General features: G+C 47.5%; 1 protein-coding gene across 3 annotated transcripts in view; it reads left to right on the top strand.

The window, feature by feature from the left end:
- SPECC1L (sperm antigen with calponin homology and coiled-coil domains 1 like) overlaps nucleotides 1-22,310 on the top strand; it is a 77,281-nt gene that overhangs the window by 40,169 nt on the left and 14,802 nt on the right. For 2 of the 3 annotated variants that reach the window (XM_081338954.1, XM_081338955.1), the window contains 4 exons: nucleotides 232-323; nucleotides 5,311-5,401; nucleotides 6,861-6,944; nucleotides 7,676-7,832. In XM_081338954.1, the coding sequence (XP_081195080.1) occupies nucleotides 232-323; nucleotides 5,311-5,401; nucleotides 6,861-6,944; nucleotides 7,676-7,832 (424 nt within the window). The remainder of the gene's footprint in view (nucleotides 1-231; nucleotides 324-5,310; nucleotides 5,402-6,860; nucleotides 6,945-7,675; nucleotides 7,833-22,310) is intronic. The other variant, XM_081338956.1, reaches the window with a different exon arrangement.

The raw sequence follows: 22,310 nt of genomic DNA, 5'->3' as shown, positions 1-22,310 counted from the left end.
CCCCTGAAATGCAAATTCTGGGGAACTTCCTTTGCCCTCTTCAGTGCAGAGCTTACCTTAAGAAAGCAGTGGAAGTGTCCAGGCTGCATGGAGGCACACAAAAAGAGACACAACTTCCTCGCCAGCCATGCTGGTTTCTGTTGACTTGGTAATGAGAAAAGGTGGAGAGGGTTTCTTCTAGGATATTTATGCCATTAGATGTAAACCTGGACCTGCTTTCTTCTTCCGTAGTTCCTAGTCCTGCTGGAGCTACAATTCCCCGAACTCCACTCAGCCCAAGTCCTCTGAAAACCCCTCCGGCAGCTGCCGTCTCCCCAATGCAGGTCAGTGCCTTTGCAAGTTTGGTCAAGCCTGACGCAGAGTGGCAACAGGCTTTACACAAAGAAAAGAAAGCGAATGTTTTTCTGGAAAGCGTGTCTTAGGTTCGGCTTCCCATAGAAACACCCAAACAACATCTACTGGGTAGCGCCAACTGTCTCTTTGGACCGGCCAGGTGACTTTGCATATCTCAAGGTCTCCTAGAGGGAACAGTCCACATATTTCTTAGGATGCAAAGGGGGCGGCCTCCTTTACTGAGCCACAGTTAGGGAAACAGACCGGAAGTGAGAAATGCTAGTTTAAAACTCCTTACAAACTATGATTAACTGGAACAATCAGAACCGCAGTGCCTGAGATCAGAAATCGGGGAGCCCTTTCAGCAGTGGATTAAGTGAGAAGTAGAAATGGGGGCGAACCCTCTAGCTTGTTATTTGTTCCTGTTTTCACAAGTACCCCTAGTCAGGAATACCAGCAATACAGGAAGTCCTTGTTTAACAACCAAAATTTGGGTAGCAACTTGATTGCTTAGCGACACGGTTATTAAGCAAGACATCAGATGAGCACAGTGTTATTGCCAGCTGCTCTGTGGCCTCTACACAGCCCACTGGGCAGCCCGCAAATGGCGATCTCCTTTTTTTTAATTGAAAAGTTTTAAAATACATTTTTAATAACATAAACTCCCTCCCTCCCCCTCCCCTCCCCCTTGCCCTCCCTAACCCTCCCCCCCCCCGACTTCCCAGAGCTGAATACAGGGTATTAACTTTACAAACTGAAGCTAAAATATGCTACCTAACTAAAAAAACATATTAAATTCTATCGCGCTTTAATTCCCCTTAAACATAACTAAATTACTAACCAATAATGAATAACTGATAATACATCGTGTAAAACTAATACTTATTCAAATACTAAATTAAACTTTTTAGTCCCATATTTATTCTGAATATATTCGATCCATCTTCTGCATTCCACAATATATCTCTGTTGCGATTGTTCTTTCAAATATGCTAAAATCTTTGCCATTTCCGCCAGGTTTGAAACTTTCAAAGTCCACTCTTCTATAGTAGGCAGTTCCTCCTTCTTCCAATATTGCGCTATTAAAAGTCTTGCTGCCGTAATTAAATTCAACATCAATTTAGTATCTATGACAGTACAATCTGTAATAATACCCAACAAAAACAACTGTGGAGAAAACCTTATCTTTTTCTTAAATATCTTTTGCATGTTCCACCAAACTTTAATCCAAAAAGCTTTAACTTTTTTACAAGTCCACCATATATGATAATACGTTGCATCCTCACAACCACACCTCCAACATTTGGGCTGGCAGTTCGGATAAATACTTGCTAATTGTTTAGGATCTAAATGCCATCTATAAAACATTTTATAAAAATTCTCTCTTAAATTTTGAGCCTGTGTAAATTTTACATTTCTGACCCATATCTTTTCCCAAGTATCCATTGTTATAACCTCCTGGAAGTTCTGGGCCCACTTTATCATACAATCTTTAACAAGTTCCATTTCTGAGTCAGTTTCTATCAGTGCATTATATATCCTTCTTATATGTGCTTGACCTTGATCTCTAATTTGTTTTACCAAATTTCCATCAGATATCAAAATACCAACTTTCTGATCTTCTTTCCATCTTGCTTGTAACTGCCCATACTGAAACCAAGTTTGTACTATCTTTCCTTCTTTTAAAATATTATATGGCTTTAATTGCCATACATTCCTTTCTATCCTAAGAATTTCTTTGTATGTAATCACATCATGTTTAAATCCCACATTTATATTTTCTATTGCATGTTTAGGTGTTGCCCAAATTGGTATTTTATAATTTAACTTATGTCGATATTTTTTCCAAACTCGCAACAGAGCATACCTTAATATATGTCTTAAAAACATTATCCACCTTCTTATCATACAATAAATATGCATGCCAACCAAATAACAAATCATAACCCTCAATATTCAATAATCTCCCTTGTGTTAAATTAAACCAATCACTAATTGATGATAAAGCAGCAGCCTCATAGTATAATTTAAAATTGGGCATTTTAAGACCACCTCTTTCACGTACATCTTGCATTATCTTAAATTTAACTCTTGGTCTTTTCCCTGCCCAAACAAATTTATTAATACCTTTCTGCCATTCCTCCAAATTTGAATCTTTTTTAAGTATAGGTATCATTTGAAACAAAAATAAAAATTTTGGCAACATTCATTTTTACTGCTGCAATTCTTCCCAATAAGGATAATTGTAGTTTTTTCCAACTATCTAACTCTTTTTGTATTTTAACCATAACAATTCATAATTATTTTTGTATAATTTTACATTTGAAGCTGAAAGATATACCCCCAAATATTTAATCTTTTTAACTATTTCAAATCCTGTTAGCTCTTCTAAAACAACCTTTTGTTCTATGGTCATATTTTTAGACAATATTTTAGTTTTTTGCGTATTTATCTTAAATCCAGAAACTTTTCCATATGACATTATTATCTCCATCAATTCTACAACTGAGTAAGTTGGTTGACTTAATATAATAACCAAGTCATCCGCAAATGCTCTCAATCTATAATCTTGATCTCTTATTTTAATTCCCTTAATTTTATTTGATTCTCGTATCTTAATCAATAATATTTCCAATGTTAAAACAAACAACAAAGGTGACAACGGACACCCCTGTCTTGTACCCTTTTCAATATTACATGTTTCTGTCAAACTACCATTGACTATTATTTGAGCTGTTTGCTTCTGATATATTGCCCTAATAGGTTGTAAAAAATTATCCCCAAACTACATTTTCTCCAGTACCTTAAATAAAAATTGCCAGTCCAATTGATCAAAAGCTTTTTCAGCATCCAAAAAAATCAGCGCTGCAGAGACCTGGTTATTTCTTTCCAAAAATTCCAATAAATCTACAATAGGTCTCACATTATTCTTCATTTGTCTACCACTTATAAATCCTGTTTGGTCACTATGAATCATTTGCTGCATTACCTTCATTAATCTATTTGCTAAAATCTTTGCAAATATCTTATAATCAGTATTTAAAAGCAATATTGGCCTATAATTTTTGGTTTGGGTAAGATCTTGATCTTCCTTCGGAATCAGCAATATAAAAGCTGTTTTCCACGATGGAGGCACTTCTCCTCCAGATTGAATTGTTCTAAATAATTCTTTTAAAGGTTCCACCATTTATAACTGTAAATCTTTATAGTAAACGGCAGTCAAGCCATCTGTTCCTGGTGCTTTCCCCACCTTTAATTGTTTAATTGCTAAAAAAAATTCTTCATCATTTATCAGTTGATTCATCCCTTCCCTTTGCTCTTGTGTAAGAACAGGGATATTCACTTCTTGTAGATATCTATCTATATCTGCATCTTGAATCTTATCCCTAACGTATAACTTAGAGTAAAATTCAACAAAAGCCTTTTTAATAAGATTCTGCTGAAACACCTCTTTACCCTTGTATTCTATTCTATCTATATTACGTGACCTTTGTTTCTTCATTAACAAGTAAGCTAACCACCTACCCAGCTTATTAGCATTACAAAAAGTATTATGTTTAACATACCGTAAATTGGTTGCCACTTGATCTGCCATCAACATATTAAACTAACCTCTTAACAAAGTAATTACCTCTTTAATCTTCTTATCAGATGGATTCAAAATTAGAGCCTTCTCTTTCCTCTTAATTTCCTCCTCTAATTCTTTTCGCTTATATTCCAGTTTACGTCTATGTTTATTATTCAAATATATTAACACTCCTCTCATATAAGCTTTGCTTGCATCCCAAACCATTGCAAATGGCGATCTCCTGATTGCAGGATCCGGCAACGGTTGTAAATGTGAGGATTGGTCATAAAGTTACTTTTTAAGCACTATTGTAACTTTGAACAATCACTAAGTAGGGCTGTCATTAAGCAAGGACCATCTGCATAATACTTGTCCCCAATTGCTTCTGCCTACCCAGTGCAGCTGAGTGGGTGCCCTCCATTAAATGTTGGCATCTTGTGGGACCTGGGCAGGGTGCCTTCTCTGTTAGGGCCCTGCTCTCTGGAACAGGATCCCCCCCCCCCCAAAGATCAAGACTTTCTCTCCTGGTGTTCCGGAACACTTTGGAAACTTCCCTTTGGGTTTGTGCCTGATGCTTGTTATTTGCTTAATGTCCCTCTTTGGTTTTCTAGATTTTGTGGTTTATTAGAATATGCTAATCTGGGCTGTTGGCTTGATTTAATATTTTTAGCTGCTTTTATATCTTTTCACATTTTGTACATCACTCAGAGTGCTTGGGCAGCCAATAAATTTAAATAAATAGTGGCTAAACCAGGCTTCACGACCGCCAGGGTAGCCTACATCTGGTTTGCCTGACAGATTCCTGAAAGGTTCCTTAAGGTACCAATTCAGTCTTCACCACTGTGAATGTAATGATTAATTATAATGTAATTAAAATTAAGGAGAAACTTCCCAACAGTGAGGACAATCAACCAGCGGAACAGCTTGCCACCAGAAATGGTGGGCGCTCCATCACTGGAGGCTTTTAAGAAGAGGCTAGAGCTGGACAGTTACTTGTCTGAGATGGTGTAGGTCCGCCTGCTTGTGAAGGGGGCTGGACTAGAAGACCTCCAGGACCCCTTCCAGATTCTATTCTATTCTAATTAAAATATTCAATTACCCTCTAGGGAATCTAGAAACAAGGTCTCCAGCCAAGCCTGACAACCACAATCTTTGTAACAAGTCATTTATTTTATGACAGACCTGTGACTGAGAGTCCAGCATGAGCTGATGGCTCAGCTAGTTTTGAACCTGATCTTCTGCCATTACATGCTCAGCTAAATCATAATGACCTATTGGGGGGTTAGTGGTGCCTCTCTTGGAGATATGTTTAAAATTCAAATAGGAGCATAATATTCAAGTAGTGAATGACAACAGTTGAGATTTAGTAAACTGGTTCCTTTTCTCAAAATTAATTTTCCCCCCTTCAGAGACACTCCATCAGTGGACCAATATCTGCCTCTAAGCCGCTTGCTACTTTATCAGACAAAAGGTCCAACTATGCGGAAATTCCAGTTCAAGGTAAGAGGCGTCTTTTGCCATGAATATCCCCAGCACATTTTTTGAACCCCCCCCCAGAATCTTCCATGGTTCAGAAACATGCACTGATGGGGGTTGAGCTTTGCAGGAGGCAGATCAGCTCCACTTCTTTATCCGAAGGTAGAGTCCCTGGCCGCCTGTGATGCCTTTCTAAGGCTTGGCTTGGCTGAATTGTGGCTTGTTGCCTGTCTCTGCTGGATCCTTCCAGAATATGAGAGTGGCTTGTCTTTGGAAGCGTCTTCTGATGATGGCTGAGCCCAAAGCGAGACACTTCACTGGTTTTGAAAGATTATTCATAAGGCTCCGACTCCAAATTCTGTATAGAGAGTCCTCCTCCTCCACAGTTCTCGGATACTTTCCCTATTCACTTTTGCTACTATTAGGACAGTGTTTCTTGAACAAAAAATGAGACGATACCAAACTAGAATGTTTATTTCTCCATTCCAAGTGTTTTTCTGGTGCTTGGTAGGTTTACTTATCAACTTTTCCTTTCCTTCTTACCCTTCCGGTGAGAATGAATGGTTCTCAGATCTGGGTGTAGCTCTTTGATTTATGGCTGGGCTTTTTAAAATAGACTTTCACAAGAATAGCTTTCATGTGAACAAGTAGTAGGCTTCCTTTTGAACCTGGACAAATAACAGCACAGTATCAACAATGGAAATTCTTCCACCGCTTAATATAATACTTTGTTCTTGTCTTTTTTGGTTGTTTTTTGAATGCCATTGGCATTATTTAATATACACGGGAAAGTAAATTGGAATCTAAATTAGTGTACTGTATACAGAAATGAGAAAGAGCCCTGCCAGCCAAACCATTGCATCAGCAGCATTTCCTTATGCCCTAGATCAGGAAATACTACACAACTGGGTTTTAGGCAGCATCTTTTGATTTATTTTGCCTAACCACTTTTATCCCATTCTTTTATTTGAAAAATAATGTTCAGTGTGGTTTGGAACAAAAGAATCCAAAATTAAAATTAAACAAATGCAGTGCAATAAAAGCAGGGTGATAAACTGGAGAAAAGAAGCTACAGTACATATGCTAACAATGAGGACATAATCAGGTTCTCAGTAGAAGAAAAGTATATTTAGCCTGGGGAAGAAGGTATTTGAGAGAAAAGAAAAGCCAATTTTTGCTTGCAGAGTAATTTCCCAGCCGAGTTGCAGCCCCAGAAAAATGCTGCCTTACGGCCCAAGTGACCCCTTCTTCACAGGTGGAGGCAACACGATCCTCCTCTGCACTTTAAAGGTTAGATGATGTTTGGGACCCAGCACATATGAAGCAGCAAGCCAGCTTTCACATATGGGCACAGGCGCATATGCACAACTACTTGGACTTTATAGTATTGGGCCATCCAGTTTGTCGCCTCTCCCTGTAGGCAGGATCAGGTCAGAATTGTGCTGAGGTTGAGATGACGTTTCCTCATTCCCTTTCTGTGCAGATCATTTGCTGAGAACTTCTTCTGCTAGCAGACCAGCTTCTCTGCCAAGAGTTCCTGCTATGGAAAGTGCTAAATCTCTCTCTGGTAATAATGTGGTAATGGAATAATGATGGGTACTGTGGAGGCAAGCAATTCTTCACACACTGTGTTGTGAATGCCCTTAAAAAATGTACGTTTGTGAGAGTATCCCACAGGACTTCTGGATATATTGGTATGAAGGGCCATTTTGTTATAATATTGGTGGTTTGTGAAATAACACATAGAAATGGGTGAATCTCATCCCTAGCTTTAGTCCAGGGGTCTTCAAACTTGGCCCTTTTATGACTTGTGGACTTCAACTCCCAGAATTCCTCAGCCAGCATGCCTGGCTGAGGAATTCTGGGAGTTGAAGTCCACAAGTCAAAATGGCCAAGTTTGAAGACCCCTGCTTTTAGTTCAATCCCAGTGAGTGCACTTAACAGGTGATGTGAAAGGAAAATGGTTATTGCTATGTGACATTGCAGATAGATTAAAGCAAACACATGAGAGTTGTTTCTTGCCAAACACATTTTGAGGTATTGTACATGGAACAGAGCTTCTACAACTTAAGATCATAGAGTAAGTGCAATGAAATAAAAATGGTTGCTTTCTGAATAACATCTTAAGCTCTTAGAATATGTTCTTTGAAGTTCTGGAACAAGCATAGATCTTGCTCCTTTGGCCAAGGTGGCAGCATCTACTGTCACCGGGATTGTTAATGGAACTAAAATGCTCAGATTGCAAATGTAGGAGCCAGCGTGAAATTGAACACCAGGCTTTCCAATTTTCCATTCAAGTGTCCCGCCGAAGCAGCGAAGAAATCAAACGGGAAATGACCGCTCCTGATGGAACATCTCCAGCCTCCCTCGTAGCAATTGGGACCGCTTCGCCACAACTGTCGCTCTCATCTTCACCAACAGCATCGGTCACTCCTACAACACGGAATCGAATAAGGTACAGCTCATTGCTCCTTTCCATTCAGGCCCTGAACAGCAGGACTAGTGAGGTTCATCACTGGGACCCCCAATTGGGCTTCCTAACCTTGAGCATGCTAGCAAGTGCTGACTGGCACATGCCTCGCCACTTGGGAGCATGGCAGCATTGTTGGAGCATTCGCTGGCCTTTACTTGCGTACTTTTGAAGAATTCCTGCAGACTTTGAATCCATTGCTGCATCAGGAGTGAATGAACTTAGTGTGAGCTCCTTAATGGTGGATGAAGCATATTTGGAAGTTAGATATTGCAACAAACAGTAGTCTGAGAAGACCGCAGTAGTCCATTGAAGGGAACATAAGACATGAGTTTCTGCTCAACTGCTTTGGTACTCCGGGAAAGAAGAAAAGTCAATTGTTCACACATAACTCTCTTGTTACACTTTTTGGGGGGAATTTTGAACCTCACGTAGTCCAACCCCCCCATGCTTTGCTAGATGCAATTAGAGCAGTCTTCCAATTAAATGCTCTTTAAAGAAAATGTGGCAGCCTTTGAGGAAGATATTCACCGTTAAGCAACTCTCCACACCTGCGCTTACAGCCTCTAGCCATCTCTAATCTGTAGAGTTGCTTCCCTATATTATCCTCCCATGTCAGGCAGGAAAAATCAGCGAAGGTCCGGTTTATTTATTATTTATTTATTTATTTATTATTGGGACTTATATGCCGCTCTATCTCCCGAAGGACTCAGGGCGGCTAACAACAATAACATACAATAAATACAGAAGTTAAGATAAAATTAAAATTAAAGGCCCCTGTACAATAAATTAAAATTAAAATAAATTAATAAATTAGAGTTAAAAAATTAAAAACATAATTAAAATCCCTGTAAGTCCAGGTCAGCCAGGTGGAAAAGGAGTGTTTTGAGGCCGCGGCGAAAGGACTGGAGATCTGGGGCCATCCGAAGCTCAGGGGGGAGCTGGTTCCATAGGACTGGCGCTCCCACAGAGAAGGCTGTCCCCCTGGGGGTCGCCAGCCGACATTGTCTAGCCGACGGTACCCTGAGGAGGCCTTCTCTGTGTGAGCGTACTGGGCGATGGGAATTCGTTCCCGGCAGCAGATGGTCCTGCAAGTATCCCGGGCCTAAGCCATGTAGGGCTTTAAAGGTAAGTACCAGCACCTTAAATCTCACCCGGAGGGCAACCGGTAACCAATGCAGCTCACACAGGAGGGGTGTAATATGGGAGTATCGGGGTGCTCCCATCACTACCCATGCAGCCGCACTCTGCACCAGTTGAAGCCTCTGGGTGGTCTTCAAGGGCAGCCCCCATGTAGAGAGCATTGCAGTAATCTATACGGGAGGTAACAAGTGCGTGGGTGACTGTACGTAGGGCATCTCGGTCCAGAAAGGGGCACAACTGGCGTACCAGGCGAATCTGGGCAAATGCCCCCCTAGCCACGACTCCAATATGATCTTCAAAACTGAGTCGTGAATCCAGGAGGACACCTAGATTGCGTGCTCTATCAACAGGAGGTAAGATCTCTCCTCCTATAACCAAAGATGGAACCTCTTGGACTAAACGAGATGCCGGTACGTAAAGCCACTCAGTCTTGGCCGGGTTGAGCCGGAGCCTGTTCTTTCCCATCCAAATCTGTACCGCTTCCAGGCAACGGGACATCACATCGAGGGCATCACTGGGTTGGTTCGGGGTGGAGATGAAAAGCTGGGTATCATCAGCATATTGATGATACCTCACCCCGAAGCCACGGATGATCTCTCCCAGCGGCTTCATATAGATGTTGAACAGGAGAGGGGAGAGTACCGACCCCTGAGGCACCCCACAACTAAGGGGCCTAGGGGTTGACCTCTGCCCCCCTGCCAACACCGTCTGCGAACGGCCCGAGAGGTAGGAGGAGAACCACCGCAGAACGGTGCCTCCCACTCCCAACCCCTCAAGACGACGCAGCAAGATACCGTGGTCGATGGTATCAAAAGCTGCTGAGAGATCTAATAGGACCAGGACAGAGGAATAACCTCTATCTCGGGCCCGCCAGAGATCATTCACCAGCGCGACCAATGCCGTCTCCGTGCTATACCTGGGCCTGAAACCCGATTGGTACGGATCCAGATACTCAGTTTCCTCCAGAACCAAAGGGAGCTGCCGTGCCACCACGCTCTCAATGACCTTCGCAAGAAAGCGAAGGTTGGAGACAGGACAAAAGTTATTTAAAATAGCTGGATCCAATGCAGGTATCTTAAGGAGGGGCCTTACCACCGTCTCTTTCAAGGCGGCAGGGAAGTACCCTTCACTCAGTGAGGCATTGATAACTGCTAGGAGCCAGCCTCGTGTAACCTCCCGAGACGCATAGACCAGCCAGGAGGGACACGGATCCAACAAACACGTGGCGGCATTTAATTTCCCCATGATCCTGTCCACTTCTGTTCTGAACCAGCCCTCTTCTCGCAACCCCTAATTAAAAGAAGAGTCTGGAAAGCGTCCAAGGCTAAAAGGCTTCTGCCAAGATTTTATTACGCAGTTAACAAAAACACAAGAGCTTGTCTTCTCAAGCGGAAAAGTTGCTTTCAGCAACCAGCCCCTCCCCAAACACTTCTTTTATAGAGAGCTCAGGGCGTGGTCTCCCTGTGCCTCCTCCCGAGGAGTCCCATAGTCTTTCTTTGTTTGTCCCTGCTCGTCTGCCTCCTGCGTCGGGCGTCCTTGAACAGGGCCAGCTGTGGGTCATCATCCTCCGCACTCTCGGGCTCACACAGCTGAGAAGAGGTCCCCGGCTGAGGACTCTGCAAAGCCTCTAAATCATCATCAGCCGGTTCGTTTCCCTCCTCCCCCACATCTGAGTCCTCCGATACATCGGACCCGGCTGTCGGACCCACAGGCTGGCCCTGAGTCACAACACTATCCCGCACCGCAGGGCCCTTCCCCCGGGTCTGCCGATCCGGATGCGGTCGGGATGGGAACTGTTCGTGAAAAGCAGTCACCAACGCAGGGGCATGAACGGCGGTCGCGTCTTCCCATGTGAAGTCCTCCGGCCCGTACCCTTTCCACTCGATCAGGTACTGGAAGCGACCTTTCAGCCAGCGGGAATCCCTGATGCTGGCGACCTCGTACTCGGGGGTGCTGCCTCCATCACGAGTTCCTGATGGGGGAGGTTCCGCTTGGCGAAGTGGACAGGCCGGTTGTTCGGGGACCAACAAGGACCGATGGAAGACGGGGTGCACGCGCAGGGAACGTGGCAGAGTTAAACGATAGGCGACCGGGTTGATGACGGCCTCGACTGGGAACGGTCCAAGGTAACGGTGGTCCAGCTTCCTCGCCGGCCGAGTGGATGGTAGGTTCCTGGTGGACAGCCAGACCCGATCCCCCACCGATAGTGGAGGCGTATCCCTTCTCGACCGATCGGCGAACCTCTTGTAGTCGGCCTTGGCCTTCTCCAGCTGCCGTCGCACCAACCGATGGATCGCCTGTAACTCCGCCATGAATTCGTTCGCTGCCGGCTCCGGTGAGTCCACGGGAGAAAGGGGGAAAAACCGAGGGTGATAACCCACGTTGGCCAAGAACGGTGTCATCTGCGTGGAGGTGTGCTGCGAGTTGTTAAAGGCAAACTCGGCTATGGCCAAATAGTCCACCCAATTGTCCTGCTGCAGGTTAACATAGCAGCGCAGATACTGCTCTAAGATGCCGATGACCTTCTCGGTACCCCCGTCGGTCTGAGGATGATGCGCGGACGAGAGGCAAACCTTAATGTCCAACGCCCGCATCAACTCCTGCCAGAAGCGGGCTGTAAACTGGGCCCCCCTATCAGAGACGACCCTATCGGGAAGGCCGTGCAGCCGGAACACCTGTTGGATGAACATGCGACTAGTGGCGCGAGCTGACGGTAAGCCGCGACAGGGGATGAAGTGCGCCATCTTGGTCAACATGTCCACCACCACAAACACTGTCGTGAAGCCGGAGGATGGGGGTAGATCCGTCAGAAAGTCCATGGACACAGCCCCCCAGGGTCTCTTGGGCGTTGGCAAAGGCTGCAGTAAACCAGGCGGGGCCCCTGTCGCTGACTTGGCCTGCCTGCATGGGACGCAGGAGGTGACATAAGACTGGACATCGTGTCGGACTCGGGGCCACCAGAATGTACGGGAGACCAGGTTCAGAGTCTTGAACAGGCCAAAATGCCCCGCAGCCGGGTTATCATGACATTGGCTGAGGACGAGTCCCCTGAGTGGCCCTCCTGGAACATAGAGCCGGTCACGATAATACAGGAGTCCATCCGTGACCGACCAAGGCGAATCTGGCCCCACCTCTTCCTTCCGCTGAGCCACCCACGCCTCCTGCTGCTGCGCCTCCCGGATCCGAGCCCGTATATCCACCGGCTCCCGCACCGCAGCAAAAGACTCGACGGGGATCACGGTCCTGGGCGGAAGCTTGTCTTCCACTCGGGTGTACTCGGGCTTCCTGGACAGAGCATCCGCTCTCTGGTTGTGCCCACTTGGTATGTACTGCACCCGGAAGTCAAACCTCGCAAAGAAGAGGGACCACCGGATCTGGCGTTGGTTCAAATTCCGAGCGGTCTGCAGGCTTTCCAGATTCTTGTGGTCCGTCCGGACCTCGATCTGATGCCGCGCCCCCTCCAGATGATGCCTCCAAGCCTCGAACGCTGCCTTGATGGCCAGCAGCTCCTTCTCCCAGATGGTATAGTTGCGCTCCGAGGGGTTCAATTTCCGAGAGTGATACGCGCAAGGGAAAAGGGTACCGTTGGGCGTCGCTGCCTGGAGTAACACGGCCCCAATGGCAATGTCGGAGGCGTCCGCCTCCACGACAAACGGCCGTTGCGGGTCAGGATGCTTCAAGATGGGCTCCTTCATGAAGGCGTCCTTCAAAGCTTGGAACGCCTGTTGTTCGGGGGCGTTCCACTGGAACCGAGTCTTCTTCTGCAGGAGCCGGGTGAGGGGGGCTGTCAAGGCAGCAAAGCCAGGGATGAATGTCCGATAGTAGTTGGCAAATCCAAGAAGTCGCTGAACATCCTTCACGCGACGCGGGGGTTGCCAACTCTGCAACGACTCAACTTTACTCGGTTCCATGGCGATGCCCTCAGGAGAAATGCGGTGGCCCAAGAAATCAATGGTCACCTGGTAGAACTGGCACTTCTCCAACTTGGCAAACAGCCGATGTTTCCGGAGGCGCTGCAGGACCTGACGGAGATGCTGATGATGCGCTTCACGCGACGGGGAGTAAATCAGGATGTCGTCCAGGTAAATCACAACAAACTGGTCCAACAGATCCCGAAAGATGTCGTTCATAAAATGCTGAAACACAGCGGGGGCGTTGGTCAGGCCAAACGGCATCACCGTGTACTCGAAATGTCCATAGCGAGTACCAAACGCCGTCTTCCACTCATCACCCGGCCGAACCCTGACGAGGTTGTAAGCTCCACGCAGGTCCAGTTTCGTGAAGATCTCAGCCTCCCGGAGTCGGTCCAAGAGCTCGGGGATGAGGGGCAGCGGGTAGCGGTTACGCACCGTGATGGCGTTGAGTTTCCGGTAGTCACAGCAAAGTCGTAACTCGCCCGACTTCTTTTTGACGAAGAGCACGGGCGCAGACACTGGCGAGGACGAGGGCCGGATGAAACCACGAGCCAAGTTCTTTGTCAGGAAGTCCCGCAATGCAGCCAACTCGGGCTCCGACATGGAGTACAAACGCCCCACTGGGAGAGGCGCATCAGGGACTAGGTCAATGGAGCAGTCGTAGGGCCTGTGCGGGGGTAATTGGTCCGCCTCTGACTCACTGAACACGTCAGCAAAGTCGGACAGTTCGGGAGGCAAGGAAACCCCTGGGGAACCCTCCACCTGGCCGGCACAGATATGGCGGGTGTGGTCCACGCACTGCAAACTTGGGAAGGTGACCAAGTTCTGAGACCAATAGATCTGTGGATCATGCGCCCGGAGCCACGCCAGTCCCAAGACCACGGGGAAGTGCAGTTCCGAAGTGACGTAGAACTGAATGGCCTCCACATGGGTACTGATGGCCATACACACGGGTTGCGTGGCGGCCGTAATAGGCCCGGACAGGAGCACTCGACCATCGATGGTCTCCACAAGCATGGGCGGATCCACTGGACACTGGGGAACAGCCCATTTGGCCACAAAGGCCGAATCCATAAAGTTAGTGGTAGCCCCAGAGTCAATTAAGGCATGGACCGGAATCCCCTCTGGCTTGCCAGGAAGGATCAGTCGTGCCTCCAGAATCAAATGCCGTGGAGGTTCACAGGCACCGTCGGAACGGCGTCGCTCGGCGTGGTCGTTGTGGTTCGCCCGATCGTTCACACCGTCTAGATCGGGCTCGGGCCGTTTCCCGACAGCAAAGCAGGGGACTTTCTCAGGGCCGGCTTGGTCACTGACGCCCGCTGACGCTTCTTCGGGCAAGAAGCAGCCAAATGTCCAGGGTCCCCACAGTAAAAACACAACCCCTCCGATCGTCGTCTGTCCATTTCCGTCACCGATAGACGGGACCTGGCGGCACCCAGCTCCATTGGCTCCTCCCTCTGGACTGGGGGCTCACGCACAACAGGGGCGGCAGGGGTCTGTGGGGTGGCACGGCGACTCTTACGCTGCTGCAGCCGGGCATCGATCCGCAGACAAAGATGGATCAGCCCATTCAGGTCTGAGGGGATGTCCACGCGGGCCAGCTCATCCAACATCTCCTCTGACAAGCCATCCTGAAAGGCATCCACGAGCGCAGCCTCATTCCAGGCGGAATCCTGGCTAAGCAGCCGGAAATCGCTGATATAGGCCTGTAGGGGGCGCTGACCCTGCCTCAAAGCTTTCAGGCGTCGGGTGGCGGTCTGCGCCTTAATCGGGTCCTCGTACATGAGGCGCATATGGTCACAAAACCCCCCAAAGTTATCCAACAAAGGGCTAGGCGGTGCCAACAGAGGCGTGCCCCAACGAGCTGCATCTCCCGACAGAAGGCTCAACACGAATCCCACCTTATCTCGGTCAGTGGGGAAATCAGCTGCTCTCACGCTGATATAAAGCTGGCATTGTCCCAGGAAGGCAGGAAACAGTTCTGGTTTACCAGCAAATTTATCCGGCATAGCTATCTGACATTTCCTCCTGGGTGGGGGGGCAGCATGTACCTGAGCCTGCAGTTGTGCCACCTGAGTGGCCAGCAAGGTGAGTTGCTGGTTGAGCTGGGCATTCTCGGCAAGAAGCTGCTCCATCGTAGTATTAAGGGGTGGGGGGCTGAAAGCAAACTGTTCTGAACCAGCCCTCTTCTCGCAACCCCTAATTAAAAGAAGAGTCTGGAAAGCGTCCAAGGCTAAAAGGCTTCTGCCAAGATTTTATTACGCAGTTAACAAAAACACAAGAGCTTGTCTTCTCAAGCGGAAAAGTTGCTTTCAGCAACCAGCCCCTCCCCAAACACTTCTTTTATAGAGAGCTCAGGGCGTGGTCTCCCTGTGCCTCCTCCCGAGGAGTCCCATAGTCTTTCTTTGTTTGTCCCTGCTCGTCTGCCTCCTGCGTCGGGCGTCCTTGAACAGGGCCAGCTGTGGGTCATCATCCTCCGCACTCTCGGGCTCACACAGCTGAGAAGAGGTCCCCGGCTGAGGACTCTGCAAAGCCTCTAAATCATCATCAGCCGGTTCGTTTCCCTCCTCCCCCACATCTGAGTCCTCCGATACATCGGACCCGGCTGTCGGACCCACAGGCTGGCCCTGAGTCACAACAACTTCATCCGGAGTCACAGGATCAAACTCTTCCCAAATGTTCTCGGCCAAACCCATCGCTTCCCCCTCGTCAGATACTGCCCAGTCAAGAGTCCAGACCAGCCCGAATCTGAGCAATTTTGTCCACCAGATATTTACTAAATTCCTCGGCCCGTCCTCGTAAGGGGTCCTCTCCCGTCCCTTGATTTAAAAGGGAGCGGACCACTCTAAACAGGGCGGCCGGGCGGTTATCTGCGGACGCAATGAGGGTGGTGAAGTAAGCGCGCTTTGCCACCTCCATTGCCACAAGATAAGATCTAGAAAAGGATCTTAACTGTGTTCAGTCAGACTCGGACCGACTGGTTCTCCAAATGCTCTCTAGGCCCCTTCTCCGGCGTTTCATCTCCCGCAGGTCCTTGGAGAACCAAGGAGCGAGCCGGGACCTGCGCCGGGTCAGAGGCCGCAAAGGGACAACGCGGTCGAGAGCCTCCGAAGCAGCCTGTTGCCAGGCATTAACTAAGGACTCGACCGGGCTGTGGGAGAGGGAGGTAGGAATCAATCCAAACGCCGTCTGGAACCTATCTGGGTCCATCAGGTGCCTGGGGCGGAACCATCTGGTCGGTTCCACCTCCTGACAGCGGGGGGTGATGTGACGGAGGCCCAACTGCAGGAGATAATGGTCTGTCCATGAAAGGGGTTGAGATGTTGGAGTAACCCCCCCAGACCATTAAGCCACTGCCCAGAGATAAAAATAAGATCAGGCGTGTTTCCCCCCTCGTGAGTCAGGTCCTGAATAATTTGGGTCAGGTCCATAGCCATCATGGAAGCCATGAACTCTCGGGCCACCTCCGACACGCCGCCCAGGGAAGGCAGATTAAAATCTCCCAGAACCATAAGTCTGGGAAATTCAACCGCCAATCCCGAGAGGGCGTCAAGTAGCCTGGGTAGAGCCGTTGCTACGCAGCTTGGAGAGAGGTATGCAAGCAGCAGGCCCAACTGACCACCAGGACCCCACCTCAAGAGGAGGGATTCACATCCATCTATCTGAGGGGCAGTGGCCTCCTGTGGACGGAGGGTCACTCTAATAACGACCGCCACACCACCTCCCCTACCCTGAGCCCGAGGTTGATGCAGCACACGGAAACCTGGAGAGCATAGATCAATCAGAGGGACCCCTCCCTCCGGGCCCAACCAAGTTTCCGTGATGCATGCCAGGTCTGCGTCTTCCTCCTCGATCAAATCATGGATGAGGGGAGCTTTATTCACAACAGACCTGGCATTTAAATAGATCAGCCTGAGCTCGGGTGTCTGCCCTCCCCCTTCCCCGGGAGAGCAGGTGAGAGCCAGAGGGTCGGAGCGTGCCACAGCTCGAAAATAGCGGGGGCGTGATCCCAGATTACGATATGGCCCTCTGTTCATCCATCTGCCGCCATTCCCAATCACCGTGGGGATCGCTATCCCTACCCCGTCCCCCTAGGTCCCAAGACTCTCCCCGGCCCCCATATTGCCACGGCCATCAGCCAACCTAGACTGAGAAAGGTCCGGTAGAATCTTCCTCTCATTCTGCCGGGCCTGACCCTCCCCCCTCCCTAACCCTTCAAAAAAATTTAAAAGAAAACCCAAAAGCCTCTTTTTAGCGCCATGCCACCTCTCAGGGTCCCAAGACCCGTCATTAAGGAAACGGCTGCACAGGTTGGATGGCCACATCTGAGAGAGGGAGGAAGCTCTCAGGGCAAGCAGCTCATTTCTGGTGTAAGCCATCAGAAGGTAGAAATAGGAGCAAAGAACGAGTTGGCTGGAACAAACTGCATATTAAATCCACAGAGCTGAAACAGTGGATCCTGAAAACATGGTCACCCTCTCACAGTGACCAAGATCTCAGGAAAACCACTATCCAGCCCTGGGTAGGTCGCAGGAGGAGAGAAAGTCCGATGGCTGGTAGAATAGTCTATTGGTGGTGAACTTCGCAGCTCCGGTGATGAATGGTGATAAATTCATCCATATCCATGTCCTAGATATCATCGCGACCAAGGGGCTGTAGTAAGTCTCCGGATAAAGAAAATGGAGGAGGGTTATCTCAGATTTCAAGTATGACCCCTGAGGAGATAACCACCATCTCGGGCGCCATCCGGCACGCCCCACCTCCATTTTTAGCTTCAAGTGGTCCCAGATGTTCCCACCCTCCAGACCAGTCCAGGAGGGTTCCAAACGGCGCTCAAACCATCGGACGGCGGCCTTCACCATCCAAAAAACCTCCGTCGGGGGGGAAGCTCGCCGATCTAACAGATGGGCAGATGAGCTCGGCAGCCCCAAGTCCAGGAGCCTCGCCATCCGGACCGCCTTTCTAGGCTGCCCCAGGCCGTTACAGCTCCACTGCAGGCCGCTGCAGGACCGGACCGCCTCTTCAGGCCGTTGCAGGTCCGTTGCAGGCCACCGCACGCTGCGCGCCATAGTAGGCCCTTTACCGGCCGATTTGCAGGCCGCTGCAAGATGCCACCGGCTGCCGCCGGCCGTTGTATGTCTTCTTCCGGCCCGAACGAGCCAGCATATGCCGCACGCCGCAGCAGGCCCATCGTCAGCCGCTTTGCAGGCTGCCGTGGGATGCCGCCGGCCTCTGCCGGCCGTTGTAAGTCGCCCGCCTGCCCGACCGAGCCGTCCCATTCGGCCATCTCATGTCCGGGAGCCTTGCCGCCTCGCCGCCCCCTCTAGCGCCCCCTCTAGCGCCGCCCCGCCGTCATCTCCAGCGCTCATACGGGCTCCACCGAAGCCTCGGAGGGTCCTGTCACCCATCCGGGCTAGATGATTTAAGATGATTTAAGTTAAGATGATTTATTGCTAATCATGTCAGTGGGCAGGAATATTCTCAATTAATGGGTCAGTACCTGCTTGGAGTTAGATAACGTTCCAGGGAATTCAAGGAGGGATTGGACTTGGTCTGCTTGTGGCTACGTAGGGATTCTAGGCCTCTTTTACCTCTGCCGCCAGGTTCTGCCGTTCCTCCTACATCTCTCTGGTTCTAGTTTGGTTTTCTGGAGCACCCAAAACACTCTTAGCACTTCTTGTTTCTGAGGCCATTTACCGTCCTGAATCTTCTGCTTTTCAGATTAATAATAATAATAAGTTGGAAGGGACCTTGGAGGTCATCTAGTCCAACCCCCTGCTCAGGCAGGAAACCCTATACCATTTCAGACAAATGGCTGTCCAGTCTCTTCTTAAAAACTTCCAGTGTTGGAGCATTCACCACTTCTGGAGGTAGGTTGTTCCACTTGTTAATTGTTCTAACTGTCAGGAAGTTTCTCCTTAGTTCTAGGTTGCTTCTCTCCTTGACTAGTTTCCATCCATTGCTTCTTGTCCTGCCTTCGGGCGCTTTGGGGAATAGCTTGACTCCCTCTTTTTGGGGCAGCCCCTGAGATATTGGAACACTGCTATCATGTCACCCCTCACCCTTTTCTTCATTAAACTACACATACCCAATTCCAGCAACCGTTCCCTATATGTTGTAGCCTCCAGTCCCCCAATCATCTTTGTTGCTCTTCTCTGTACACTTTCTAGAGTCTCAACATGTTTTTTACATCGTGGTGACCAAAACTGGATGCAGTATTCCAAGTGTGGCCTTACCCAGGCATTGTAAAGTGGTATTAGTACTTCACGTGATCTTGAATCTATCCCTCTGTTAATGCAGCCTAGCACTGTGTTGGCTTTTTAGGCAGCTGCAGCACACTGCTGGCTCATATTGAAGTGATTGTCCACTAGGACTCCAAGATCCCTGTCACAGTTACTACTATTGAGCAAGGTACCACCTATACTATACCTGTGCATTTGGTTTTTCTGGCCTAAATGTAGAACCTAAGTTCCTCCTGTATCTTAAGCCTGTCTTCTGGAGTGTTGGCTATTCCTGCCAGCTTGGTGTCGTCTGCAAATTTGATGAGTTCCCCATCTATCCCCTCATCCAAATCGTTGATGAAGATGTTGAAGAGCACTGGGCCCAGAACGGAGCCCTGGGGCACCCCACTACACACTTAGACATCTCCATTCCCCCTGGTGCTTCTACTGGTTGTCCTTCCAGCTTGTTTATCAGATTTGTGTGCCTCGGCATTCTCCACAGGTTCCCAGCAAAATCTCTTTCTTTTTCAAGTTAAATGTTGGATGGGTTATTTCAAATATGTCTTAACTAGTGAAAAAAGAGTTTTCTAGAATATGATATAGGAATGAGGTAGCTTGGTTTATAAAAAAGAATGCTTCTTTTAATGTAGCTAAAACTGGCATCTGTTTTTGGTAGCTGCAACACAATGGTGGTTTGTCGGCTTCAAATATTTATTTGTTTTGCTTGTAAGCTGCCCATTCTCCAAGACTGTAGGTAGCTAACAGTATCAAAATATAAAATATAACCCTGCAAAACCTTGACTTTCAACTTGTTCTGATGTTACTTTGATTTAAACCAGCTCTGTCCAGCTTGTAGTAAAACATACCAGGCTGACAATTACACTGTAAAGAATAGACATTTTATTTTTACCGAACCAGATGTTAATTCGCAGTGCCATCCGATGAAAGGACAGGTTATTAAACCATTTCTGTATGTTTATTTAATATATTAGTATGGATGTTAAATAATTTATTAGATATGTAAGTATTAAAATAAAGTTATCCTTAGAAATGAAAAAAGTATGCCTAAATAATATGCTAAGGTCTATAATGCCAGTATAAAAAACAGTTAAACTGGTTTGAGCTTGGAATGCAGTTGACCTAACAGACAGACTCATTTGTAAGATTAATATTTGTTGTAAACCACTTTTCATTGTGTCCACACAGTTCATTTTCTTTGTTTCCTGAAACATTATTTTCAAAACAAAGAACTTGACATAAAATGTGTTCCCCTCTGGAGTTTAGAAACAAGCTGTACTGTTCTTTGGCAGCGTTACGGGTGGTTAGATTTTTGCTTTCTTTTTAAAGAAAGATTTGGTTCAGGCTTTTAAAAAATATTCTTAACATATAGTTTATGTTTTTACATCCATAGGTATCTAGTTAAAACTCTTATCAGCCAGAATCACAGACGAGGAAGCTTGGCCAATTAGGGGTAATTCTGGGGAATTCTTGTAGAGGCATTGAGGAGCTTTAGGATTACAAGTCAACTGAAAAGGGGTGCAAAATGAGAATGAAAAATGGATTTCAGCTGGGCTGGGTAGGTGGGACTGGTGAAGCTACACCTCATAAAACACGACGCGTGCCATTTCCTAATCACGTTTTAGCAGGCTGGTGACTGCTAAATAGATAAGTATCGGCTTCAAAGTAGGGAAAAAAGGATCAAAGGAGAGAAGGATATGGTGTTTTGATACTGAGAGTATTACAGAATTACAAAAGTTGGAAAAAAAACAGTTGGAGGAGAGTGATGTTTGCAGGTTTTTTCCTTTTGGTGGGGAGAATATAATGCTTTTCTTTATATTGAAACAATTTTACTGCTACTTGAAGACTTAGACTATATTTTCCAAGCATTTCCTTTCTGAACATGGTAAGAAACTAATGGGCCGTGGAAGTCAGATTAGCCAGCACATTTTGAAAGTAAAAAGATCTACAGAAATCATTATTTAGACTTCTGGTTTGTCAGGTGAGATTCTCAGTGCGCAGCTACTATGAAAAATTGCAAATCTTGGTTTTGAGGTATGTTCACAGTTCCTACATGTGATCCTAATGGACCCCTGTTGGAAAGATTGCATTCTTTGTGGATCAGCAGTTTGTGGTTACTCTTATACGTAGAGAAAGGTAGTCCCTACGAAATCGCAGGGAGTCAACAGTGGTCCTTGATTCTTCTGTTTTCAGTTGCAGGTGGAGTTTTGTTTAATTGTTAAATGTATGCACTATCCCTGATACGGCGATTCTGGATTTTGCACACCTCTATAGAAGATGTATGTGTCTATGGTCCAATTAGCAAACCCAACAAAAGGAACCCTTAGGCCAATTAACTCCCAAAAGATAAAACTTTATTGGATACACCATCTTGGAACTGAAGAAGCAAAACCAGCTCTGATTTTCCCCGCACGAAAGCTTGCCTAGTTAAACAATAGATTCCCTTGTCCCCTAGCCCTAACCCCTCGGATGTTCACATTGTCCAATAATAAAACTTCTTTATGTTATGGGAATTTCTTCATCAAGAATCTGCAGTAGAGTGACCTTGGCGTTTTGGAGGCTTTCACGGTTCGTGAACGGCTTCTTGGCATCCTGTTTCCTTGTTTCGTTTTCCACCCCTGCCCCCTTCTTGTTGGCAGATTAGCAGAAGAAGCTAGAAGGCATATAGCGATTCAATCTTGACAGTGTGCATCAAATGGGAACTGCACTTACGTAGCATTCAGACGAACTGCGCTGTGGTTCAGAGGTACAACCCAGGTGGATTGCAGTTCAGCCAAACTAAAACCTGGAATATTGGACTGGTTTTGGCTAAAAAACATCCTAGAGGGGTTTGACCAGCAAGCAGGGCAATGCTGAGGCACCTTCTCTCCACTGCACGGCCTCCGGGTCTTCCTGTCTTTCAGTGTTCCCAGGGTCTTCCTTGCCCTACCTCCCACTGTGCCGAGCACAGCACTTCCAGCTGGCTCTGTTGGAATGCACAGCCACGCCAGGCAGGGAGGATGGCCGTGGCCAGTTGTCATAGACCCCATTCAAAGTTGGTGGCCTTTTCCTTGCCCCTCCTCAGTCTCCCCTGGGCCACCTTTTCCTATCTCCCCACAGCCACTGAATGGCACCTGCCTCCTTGTCCTTCAGCCTGAACGCACCTGTTCTGGGTCCATGCCAGTGCC

This window comes from Vipera berus (genome assembly GCF_964194415.1).
Source record: "Vipera berus genome assembly, chromosome: 14".
Classification (NCBI taxonomy): Eukaryota; Metazoa; Chordata; class Lepidosauria; order Squamata; family Viperidae; genus Vipera; species Vipera berus.
The sequence above is the reverse complement of the archived record's forward strand: the minus strand, read 5'-3'. Positions and strand labels throughout refer to the sequence as shown.